Source organism: Bidens hawaiensis, unplaced genomic scaffold (assembly GCF_021521415.1).
Source record: "Bidens hawaiensis isolate Kalapana, Puna unplaced genomic scaffold, B.hawaiensis_p1.1 tig00009659_1, whole genome shotgun sequence".
NCBI classification, from domain to species: domain Eukaryota; kingdom Viridiplantae; phylum Streptophyta; class Magnoliopsida; order Asterales; family Asteraceae; genus Bidens; species Bidens hawaiensis.
In genome coordinates, this window is record NW_027491724.1 from 476373 (window position 1) to 488109 (window position 11737).

Sequence of the window (11737 nt, forward strand, 5' to 3'; positions counted from 1 at the left end):
TATATATATAATCTGTATAGTTGGTAGCTAGTCATTGTGCTAATTATAATGATTGATTTGTCAATATCTTGTTTTGGACTAGTGAATTTAATACTATGACCAATATTTGGCATGAATAGATATATAATTTAATTAAAAATCACTAGTACAGAAAAAACGATTTTTATCACGGTTATACTGCGTTTTTTTAACGGTCTCAAAACTAGTTTAAATATTGCGTTGCATAAAATGGAATCTATTACTTAACAAGGTTTACTGACCGGTGTAATAACTGTAAATATCCACTATTTAAAGCGGGTCCTAACTAGGTTTTACTAAATATTTACAACGGGCATTTAATCGGTGTTTCCTAAATATTTACCACGGGCTACTAACTGGTGTTATATTGACACACCGTTCTTTTATACACCATGATTCGAAACGTTAGTGAAACTATATACAACGGGCTTTAAAATCGTTACTTATTGGAACCATAATCGGACTTCAATAGAAAAAATAAAAATAATATTCGCCACTATTTAATTTTTTCACCAAAATTCAAATAAAATAAATGTCTAATAATATCGCCCACTCCATATAACATATTTTTTTCTAAAATTGAGATTGATCATTACAACAACTAGTTCTTAAAATTTATATTGGTCCCATTTTTAATAAATACAAGATGCTATTAAAAAACTTCACAATGCCCTTACAACTCAATAAATAAAATCTGGTCTTTTTTCGACAATTATTCACAAGTGTTAACCCTAAATGATCTGAATCCTCAACCTATTGAGCTATAAGCTCAATTGCAGTTCCCGGAAATGTGCAATATCTCGAATCAATCCGTGCTATTGATCCCCATAATTGATCTATAACACTTGAATCTCGAACCATGAAGAAGAACGAATTGAACGAGTAGAGAAACAACATCGTTAACTATGTGAAAAATATGATTTTTATTAAGAGTTCTTAGGGGCCTAGTGCATACTCTAGACTATTTATAGTCTAGACCCCTTGGTTACATAAAAGGCCTAATAAGCCCAAAAGTAACCGCAACCAGCAACGGTAATATTGTTACATAAGCCTAACTAGTTTTAGCCCTACAAATCGTACATCACAAAAACTAATAATGATATATTTACAAGCTTAAAACCGTCACATCGGAAAATCATTCCATGATCTTCATGGGTTGATAAAATTCTGTTATCGATCATTGACCGGGATGTTGTATCATGTATGGGCTCATATACATCAGTTTACAATCTCATATCAACCATTTCTAAACCTCTATGTACCTTGTATTGAATCTGTAGCAATATGAATGCCATGCAGCTCGGCATCAGGACCACTGTCACGTGGACCGCCACCACCACCATCACCATCACTAGAACCCGAACCATCTTGACGTTTGGTGGTGGTGCTGGTTAGAGCATTCTTTTTCTTGGCTTTTTGGGCCCAACTAATAAGACCTGCTTGCACATGCTCATCAAACATTGACTTCTTGAAATTGCTTCCCATCTACATAATAACCATTTAGTGTGTTAACTTTTTGGTGTTTTTAGTATGATCCAAGAAATAAAGTTTTGATCTTATAGTAGAGGTGTCAATCGTATCCTGTTAGCGGGTTGGTGGGTTGAAAAGTTTTAACCGAACATGACTCTATTTTTATTAATGTTAAAACATCAACCCTAACACTTAAAATCATGTAACCTGAACGTAGCCTATTTATCCAAACGTGTCAAGCTGGTTGGTGGATGATAACCAAGTTGTAAATGTGTTAATTGAGTTGGTGAGTTGTCAAAAAATAATGGGTTACACGCGTTATAAACGGTTAGTGATTGACTTGTTTAAACAGGTTGCGAGGTCGAATTTTTAGTGATGGACTTGTTTAAACGGGTAGTGATTGATTTTGTTTCTTGTTTTTGTTTTTGTTTGTTTGTGGGCTGCTTTTGTCTTGTAAGTGATCCCTCTTTTAGTTTAATAAATTTGGCCTTTAAGAAAAAAAGAAAGAAAAGAAAAAAGCTAAGCAATTTGGCAGGGCAACCTGCTTACCTAAGCAGTTTGATGGGTCAACATATTTAACTAAACAAGTTGACGGGTTGACCTTTTTAACTAAACAAGTTATAACTAGGCCAACCCGAACATGACTCGTTAAATTAAGGAAGAACCCATTTATCTAAACGTGTTTGCGGGTGATAACAAAGTTAAAGCATACTAATCAAGTTGGTGGGTTGTCAAAAAATGGGTTAAGCAGGTTAGTGGATTATTTAACTAAACATGCTAATAGGCCAGCTCGAACATGACAAGTTTAATTAAACCAGTCAACCCAAAAACGACCCATTTAATTAAACAAGTCAACTCAAACAAACCCAAAATCTAATTAATTTCATGTTGGGTTGAGGTTATGCCCAGAATTGTTACCCCTACCTTAAACCCAAAGTTCATACAATTTGAGAATGAAACTAGTTACCTGTGTGACAAGCGCATAAAGTGGTAGAGTACTGTAACTACACATAACTTGAACAAACGCCCTAAAACAAATAAAGAAACATCTTACAGGCAAACTAAAAAAGGCCTAAAACAGGAATAATAATCATGCATTACCCAATAATGAGTCTTGGGATGATGTAAATCAATTTCCCCATTATGCATGAATGGGGGCCAAATTGAACCTGTTGACATGACAAATTTGATCAATTTCTATCCATTTATAGATATTAATTTTTTTTTTCTAAAGGTGACAATTTTGAAAAACTTGTATTAAAACGGGTCAATTCGAGTTGTATTATTTCATAAGTGATTAAGTATGAAAATAATTTATAAGTAGTTAAGTGTGATGCTTAAATCGTCATAAATAATTTTGATTAAAAAATATATTATCATTGTCATTATAGCCGTTTCAAAAAAAAAATCATTGTAATAATACAACTTGTGTAACTATATAAAACATATAATCATTGTGATAATGCAAGTTTAAACCACTTGTTCTTGCATGAACTCGTTTGTGACACATTACTCGATCCACCCGTTTTGTCACCCCTGATTATATGGGCTTTACGAGATAAAACTTACTAGTATCCAGAAGAAGAATGAGATCTCAAACGCGTTTTGGAAAAGGATATAATGTATAAAGTGACGAACGATCTTTGGTCGATGAAACCAAAAGTGCTCATCTGAAGGTTTTACCACCAATTCACCTTCTATGGCTATATGTCTCTCAGCAACCTCATGTGCCAACTGAATGATTACGTGTTCTAGTTTGGTACCCACAGCAAGTAGAAGCTGAGAACATCATTATATTATGTTATTAAAAGCAGAAAAGAAAATTATAAAAACCAAAATATTTACTTAAATATACCAAAATTTGGTATTTTCATGCAAAATAAGTTTTTTTTTAAATGATATTTACCCTATTTTATATTTCATACTATAAATGATGTCATGAACTCATGGCTACTACACTGGTTCTTTATTTGGTGATGCATATTTTTAAGTTGGGCGACTTTACCATGAAGGGAATAAAGGCTATCCAAAAATATGTATGCCAACCTGCAAGAAAACCAAGGAACAAATATACCTTGTGACAAAAAGCCTTTAAATAATCTAATAATACTTGAATAATATACTTAACTTAGAAAAGTGTCGTGTACCGTCAATATTCAGCAACAAGAATATGATCACAAATATCCATAAATACCAACTACAATCAATAAAAGCACATATTAGCATTGTTGTAGTAACTGCTAGTTCCTAGTCGGACGGTGGGGAGGGGACTAGCAATTAATTTGAATTAACTGGGATTAACCGATGATGAATCGGCGCTTAGTCGGGATTTGTACAACATGCATATATATCATCATAGCCCACTTTTGACTTTCATAAGTCAATAAGGTTACTCTTTAAAGCATTCCCGGCAGCTCCTCTATAATTATGTGAGGGAGTTCTCTAAATTTTTTTTAGAGGATTATAAGTAATTGTGAGTAAAGGGGAGAGAAAATTTTAAAGAGATAAGTAAATTTTGAGTAAATTTAAAGCAACACTGTTTGTCCTCTATTTATTTCTTAATATATTTGAAAGTGGTTGTAAATGGAAGAGAGAAAATATAATGATAAAAATTTTAAAAAAATATTATTTAATTGTATATGAGAGAGAAAATGTAGTGATTTTAAGTGTAGTTACAAAAATATAGATTAAGATACCAGAAATGCTCTAACATCATTGCTTCAAAATTTTGATGATGAAAGAAAGCATTCATAAATAAAATCACTTATGCAATTGTTGTAGTTCTCAAAATAGTAGGTTTGTAGAAACCACTTGCCTGATGCCAACAACTTTCCTAAAATCGTCTTCGAGGGCACGCATCATGTACTTGTGAAAATTAAATTTTCGGTTACCCCTGCAATGCGTCTACAATATCATGAAATCATTTGTGTACTTTCTAAAATGATAATACAAAGACAGTGACGCTTAAAACAAGTTACCATAATAAATCCTAGTCGTAGAGCACAATAATCTGGTTCGGTGACTGATCCATAGAATTGCTTGGCGAATGATCTCTTCAAAATTGTTGATAACGTTAGAGTTTAGTACAAATTGGGTACATATATAAGATAAGATTGCACGCATAAACCATTCAAGACGTAAAATGCAAGTAATAGCGCTTCTTTTTTGTAATCATGAGAACCCATTAAGGAAAACTCACGAGGCCCATTACTTGGACCTTGAAGAGGATAATCCAATAATCAAACGCTCACCACTCTTTCACTGTTTGAAAGTTGCAATAATACTTGTTTGAGTTAATTACTCGGATAGTCCATGTGCTTTTACATGGACTGCAGGTTAATTTGATTCTTAACTTTGAGAAATAACATTTGTGGTCCCAATTGTTTGCCAATTTTTCAAAGTTAAGGATCAAACCTACGATCCATGTAAGCTATATGAACCATCCGAGTAATTAATTCTACGTGTTTAGTTTGACCGAAAATAAAATAGTTTTGTTTTTGGGATGTGATGAAAAATGTACACGTTTCTTTTTGGCAAGTTACTTGTGTAATACTTTGTGATTTAGTACATGTTATTTCAAACATCTAACAAACATATATTGTTTATAGTTCGATAATAAGATGATGTGCAACAAAAACCAAATGGCGTCCAAACGTCAGTAATAATTTACCAGCCAACCTAAAGCCTCCGAACGTTTGCCAAGACCCATAAAGCGTTTTGTGATGAAGTCATGATCTCTAACATTTGTGAATTCCGGCTCGGAAGCTGTAAATCATCATAAATGAGACCGATGAAAATCTGAAATGTTAATACTAAATGACCAATATAAAGAAGGAGTTTACGAGCCCACAAGTATGTGAATACATCTTCTGCTATTTTGGTGAGCTTTCAACACTGCCTGACCCGAAAGTTTTTAAACTTACACTTTAGAAACAAAATATAAACAAAATCGAGTAAAGTAAATTACCTTTCGAAGAGTCGGACTCGTCTTCTTTGATAGATATTTCCCATTTCTTCCACTGCCTTATCTAATTTGTAAAAAAAAAAAATTAATTACATAATGTTATTAAAAAAAAAAGCCACCCACGAGGGGATTTACTAACCTTAGCCCCGCCAAATATAACAGTTAGAACAGAAAATGTCACGTGCACAATAGCAAGTACAAAAATAAAGATGTGTAGATGATGCAATGCCTCGGTGGATAACAATGGGACCTTATTCTGTTTAAGAAATGACAATGGTAAACAAACAGTAGTTATATATGTAATTCAATAAAAAAAAGTTACAAAAACGAAAAAAAAAACTTAGTTTGTGGGACAGCTTGATCCGACCTAAGTAAATATCGCCCGTTTTGCCTGAAGTTTAAATGGTTGGTTTGGTTTACTACAAAGATCTTGTAGAGAAAATGCATAAGTTACTAGTAAATGTTTCGGTTCATCATCTGCACTAGAAAGTCATTGGTGCAAGTTAAATTTTTAGTATATATATTTTTTAAACTTCAGTTGATTCCTAGGTGCATTAGGTAAGTAATTTGCAGTGTGACATTTTTTTTAAACTTTTTTACTTTATGTTGATTCGTAGGTGTTGTGAAATCCAATCGATCAATATGGCGTCTCAGACCAATCATTGATTTCTTTTGGGCAATCATTAATTTCATTTCCGTGTTCTTCGCCACTATGTTTTCGGTAATATTAATTCCCAAAATTCGTCTCCATATATGCAATAATGCCTATTATTAAACATTATGTTATGTATGTATGCCTTGCATTTGTAGATGGAGAAATCTAATGGCTACAAGAAGTCATCTGGTTCCAGCACGAAATGGGGCGGTGGCGGCGGCCCTGGCGGTCCTTATGGTGGCGGTCCTCGTGGGCCGCCACGTGGATTAGACAATGTTAGAGGCATAGACCACAGTATGTTATTCCAAATATTTTCATTTGATTTATTTATTATAACATGTAGCGCCTCTGTAGCAGTATTGATGAGACTGTTGTTTTGTCTTTGTGCAGACTCGCTACCTGCATGTGGATCCTGCTGTGGAGGTTAATAGGTTGCAGATTCGATGTTGTTAAGTGATGACAATAAATTTGGGTAAAATTGTGTTATTTTAGTACGTTACTGCTTGTTTGACGCCGCATTTTAATATAGTTATGTGATATGGAATAACTGGAATCTGATTATCAGCTGTAAGAAAACAAATTGTGTTAAAGAAGAGAGTTTTTGAATGTCTGAAGTGATAAGTGATCATAGTTAAGTGATCATATGTTCTAAATTTAGAGGTGTAACGAGCCGAGCTCGATTCATGAGTGGCTTTATAAGCTCGAGCTCAGCTCGTGAGTGGTTTTTCAAGCTCTATATTGGCTCATGCTTGACTCGGTTATTATTTATTTAATTATTGTTTCTATATCGTTATATATTTTTATGTACGTTTATAATTTAAATTTTTGTATATAATGCAATATATATATTATTTTTAGCATATTATATATAATAGTGTTACTATGTAAATACATAAGAAGTATATTTTAAAACATTTATATAGATAAAATGCATGTTTAGGCTCGTAAACCTAGCCAACCTTGATATGTGAAGCCCAGACGCTAACCTGTTTACCAAATGTGCTTAAATATAAGCTCAAGCTGAGCTCGTTGAAGCTAAATTCAATTTAAGTCTTGACGAGTTGATCTCAAGTGGCTCATGAACAGCTCGGCTTCTTTACACCATAGTTCAAATACGTTACGCTTACATTCATTAGACCTTAAATAGTCATAATTAGGAGGCGTCCCGCTTTATTAGCTTTGGACATACGATCTTAAGGGTGATCATGGCACGCAACCCAGACCGCAGTGATATCAGACCGAATTAAAATTGAAGACGGCGTCTAAAATTGAAGACGGCGTCTGGTTCTAGGCCGAGACCGAAACGAGAAACCCAATAAATGTAATATTAGACCAATGACCAACTGCCTGCTTTCAGTTTGGCGGTCAATCACCGGGGCTGAACTCAAAATTGCTCACCCAGTCACCTCCAGTGTGGTCCATCCAGGCATCCATAGTCACACTCATTGCGTGGAACCACCCAAATAAAAAACGCGTTCGGTTATTGGTCATGTGTATGGTCTCCACCAAGATCTAAAATATTTGAGTAAAACTATTATTATGATTGCATAGTATTAATAAAACATTTACGATCATAGTTTGGAAGCATTGTATAAGTTGTGTGGTCCATCCATTGTCACACTCATTGCTTGAAAACACCCTTTAATCATTCATGTACATGGTCAAGCTTTTGTCATGTTCCATTTGTTCAAATGAGAATTATGCATTTGAGATATTATTCAAAGATACCAATTTATGCTTTCTATGTGTATAAGTTTGTTTATTGTAGCTCTTCTTTTGCCCAAAGGATATGGACATTGACATCATCTTGATGGTGATATTTGATAGTTAGGTTTAAACTTAAAAGGACTGTATAGTATTTGTTTGGATCCCATCAATGATTTTGATGATTTATTAAATTATAGTGAGAGCCCTTTGATAGTTATATAAGTTAAAACATAAAAAGGACTATATTATATTCAGTGTTGCAAAAATCCCGACTAGTCATCGATTAATCCCCGATTAATCGCTAGTCCCCACTTTACTGATTAATTTTGGGCTAGTCGGCTAATTAATCTGTCAACGATCAAATCTGGTCAAAATCGACGGTTTCCGGCAAAATTCCAGCAAAAACCAGCGGTTTCCAGCGATATTTCAGTCAATTGCTGGCCAAAATATGTTTGTGTATGTATAAAACTGAAAATTACATAAAAAAATGTGTGCGTGTATATATAAATTTGAAAAATATGCATTAAAGTCCAATCCGATTAATCCCGATTAAACTCGATTAATCCCGATTAATCTCTAGTCTCCACCGCACCGCCCGACTAGCAACTAGCGATTTTTACAAATTATATTTGTTTGGATCCAATCATATATTTTGATTAGCTAATAGATTATAGTGATAGCCATAGCTGTACCTAGTGTTCTTGAGCCATTTTTAAGTTGAAATCCGAGTTCTAACGTATAAAGAATTCGATAGGAATTATCAAGGCCGCAGCTTCAATCGAGAACAACCTCTACCGCTGAAGTTAGACATTCATATCAGTATCAATATGCATATCTAGTGTAAGAACATGTAAATAAGTACAAGTATCACTATCATTGACACTAGTTCTTATTACTGAATATCAACACTTCAACATAGTGATTCTAACACGCGAGAACAAATAACCGTCTTTCAAACAGGTTGAAGGATCACTTTAACACCGTTCTTAGGAGTAAGGATGTACACATCAGCCGGATAATGAACATGATTATCCGAAAGGGTGAACCTATAACGCTGCAAGATCATTGAAAGCGCAATCTTCGCTTCATTTGTGGTGAAATTTAAGCCAACACAAGTTCGAGGTCCCATCCCAAAAGGAAGAAAAGCCGCAGCATTGTTGTTGGTGGCTTTAGCCACGCCATTCACGAATCTTTCGGGTCGAAAACAATGAACATCCTTTCCCCAAATCTCTGAGTTGTGATGAAGTGCAAGAATTGAGATGAAAATATTCAATCCGGTTGAAAGTTTAAGGTTTCCCAATTTGATTTCCCTCTCGGCTTTTCTTGTGACCGTTAGCACCGGGGGATATAGCCTTAGTGACTCATGTATCCCCATGTTCATCTGCATTGATCAACAAGTTAACAAATTTATATACATTCAAACAAACGTATCTCAGGAGATAGAGAGGCTGCTCCTATTAAATCCCGACTAAAAAAACCTCTTTTTTTATTTTTTATTTTTTTTACGTTTACAGTGCAGTAATCCAGATAACATGATAATGAGAAGGAAAATAAACAGTTTCTTACTGTTTTAAGTCTTGCAATGCCATCCGAAGTTGGGATATTCTGACCAAATAGCCCGATCACTTCTTCCCTTAACTTGTCTTGCCATTCTTGATTAATCGCTAGAAGGAAAACCGTCCACGAAAGTAAGCTTGTGGTCGTGAGATGACCCGCCCCGTATATGGTTTTGATCTCATCAATCATGTGCTCTATTGTGATCCTGTTACTTTCATTAGGATCATTAGCCATTTTCACAAGCTGTCCAAGGTAATCACTTCCATACTCATCAACCTCTTCATCCGTATTCTCCTTTCGTTTCTTCACAATGTCTAGAATAGATTTCTTTATTGCCTTTTCAAGCTTCTCCGCTTCTCTTTCATCTTTTGTTTTCGATATCAAACTGAAATGCAACCAGTGAATATCAGTGACCAATATTGTTAGACAAGTTTATTATCCATTACAGTTATTATTGTTGGATTTATCATTTATCTTTAAGCTTATATTTTCTATAACGCGAATTAAATATTAGGATAGTTTATTCGCATATTATTATTATTATTATTTTCATTGTAATTTCTTTATGTGAAGAGATTTGTTTTCAGTATTATTCACTAATACAGATCTTACCTGATTCCTGGAAACCGTAACCTGTACACATTTCTAACCGTTATTGCTGTTAATCTCGCCACCATCTCAAATATATGCTTCCCTTCAACATAACTACTACCAAACGCCGTTCTTGATATCACCTCGGTTGTGACCAACCCGAATTCTTTATGCACATCGATTTCTTGGCCTTCAAAGTCCCTCCACTTACCCAGCATCGTCTCGACGCTTCTGCTCATCTCAGGAATCATTTTCTGTGACATTGGTTTTAAGATATTAAAGTTTTAATCAAATTACACAAAACTAAGTAACATTTTGAATTGAAATAAATGATTCCTACCTTCAAGCTTTCAGCATGGAAAGTATGGTTGGCTAGCTTTCTAACCTTTGCCCATTTTTCGCCTTCGTTTGTGATAAGTGATTCGCCTAAAAGCTTCTTTGCATGCCCTACCATATCCATCTTCGGGTAACCTCCTTCTCGATTGCTTAGTACTTCTTTTACAAGCTCCGGATCAGTAACAAAAAGTTGTGCCTCCGACCCATGCCAGTTTATAAAATTCAACCCTATAAAACATTTCAAACACCGACGTATAAGCGATTGAATTAATGGACACAGTTTATGCCTGGTGAATATATATTTTACCGAAGGTTTTAATCCAAGAGTGTACGTGCGGCTGAATTCGTGGAAAGATGTCGTGCGACATGTCCATTGGGTGGTTCATGGACTGGTTTCTCATGGTAGCGATGACTTGGGTGTTTCCATGAGGAAATTTATAAGGGAGACCTAAAATTCCTTGGGATTTCATCATTTTTTGAATACTGATGGGAGTCCACCATGCTTTATGAACAAACTTAAGGAAAACCCGAAGGAGAAGAAGACTCGATGTGATGATTACGAGAACTAGAAGTAGAGACATGACTTGGATGAACTCTTTGTTTCAAGTTTTCTGCTTAGAATAAATACTTATAGCTAGTGTTGTATTGTATCTCATCTTTCCTTAATTTGAAGATACCTCTCCCTTTAATTTGTTATATCACTAATAGTTCGTCATTTTCACATTAAAAGACAAACAAACCCTCTTGATTTCAAGTAGGAATTATGAAAAAATATTAGGATGATATACATACATAATACATATAAGAACTCATTTGAGTTCTGAAAACCTTATGTAACAACATAGGGTTTTTTGTGTGTATATATGTGTGTTGTTTTTAGCCAATCACATATATATATAATCTGTATAGTTGGTAGCTAGTCATTGTGCTAATTATAATGATTGATTTGTCAATATCTTGTTTTGGACTAGTGAATTTAATACCATGACCAATATTTGGCATGAACAGATATATAATTTAATTAAAAATCACTAGTACAGAAAAAACGATTTTTATCACGGTTATACTGCGTTTTTTTAACGGTCTCAAAACTAGTTTAAATATTGCGTTGCATAAAATGGAATCTATTACCAGTGGCGGATCCAGGAATTTTTTTTAGGTGGTTCCCTCTTAATTTATAAGGTGGTTCCTACGCGTCTTCTATATATCCGTACACTATTATTTCGAAACTCGGGTGGTTCCGGGGAACCACCCGTTTGTATGCTGGATCCGCCAATGTCTATTACTTAACAAGGTTTACTGACCGGTGTAATAACTGTAAATATCCACTATTTAAAGCGGGTCCTAACTAGGTTTTACTAAATATTTACAACGGGCATTTAATCGGTGTTTCCTAAATATTTACCACGGGCAACTAACTGGTGTTATATTGACACACC

At 34.5% G+C, this 11737-nt stretch overlaps 3 protein-coding genes across 3 annotated transcripts; 1 reads left to right on the forward strand and 2 right to left on the reverse strand.

The window, feature by feature from the left end:
• Positions 1–1272: 1272 nt before the first annotated feature.
• On the reverse strand, positions 1273–5732 carry LOC143533263 (MLO-like protein 1; the record flags this gene model as incomplete). Its single annotated transcript, XM_077028102.1, has 11 exons — positions 1273–1503; positions 2456–2516; positions 2590–2657; positions 3058–3267; positions 3494–3534; positions 3636–3685; positions 4304–4392; positions 4467–4541; positions 5159–5253; positions 5456–5516; positions 5592–5732. Coding segments are annotated over 11 exons (1122 nt in total), but the record flags the coding sequence as incomplete, so codon positions are not given.
• Positions 5733–5854: 122 nt separating this feature from the next.
• LOC143533264 (uncharacterized) lies at positions 5855–6549 on the forward strand. The gene is made up of 4 exons (XM_077028103.1): positions 5855–5861; positions 6070–6173; positions 6263–6401; positions 6498–6549. The coding sequence occupies exons 1-4, from the start codon at positions 5855–5857 to the stop codon at positions 6533–6535; spliced, it is 288 nt and encodes a 95-aa protein (XP_076884218.1). The 3' UTR covers positions 6536–6549.
• A 2209-nt stretch (positions 6550–8758) lies between these two features.
• LOC143533287 (cytochrome P450 CYP749A22-like) lies at positions 8759–10902 on the reverse strand. Its single transcript, XM_077028119.1, has 5 exons — positions 10606–10902; positions 10303–10526; positions 9984–10216; positions 9381–9756; positions 8759–9195 (listed from the first exon to the last, which is right to left on the reverse strand). Exons 1-5 carry the CDS (start codon positions 10877–10879, stop codon positions 8767–8769), a joined length of 1536 nt encoding a protein of 511 aa, XP_076884234.1. The 5' UTR covers positions 10880–10902; the 3' UTR covers positions 8759–8766.
• Between the last annotated feature and the right edge of the window lie 835 nt (positions 10903–11737).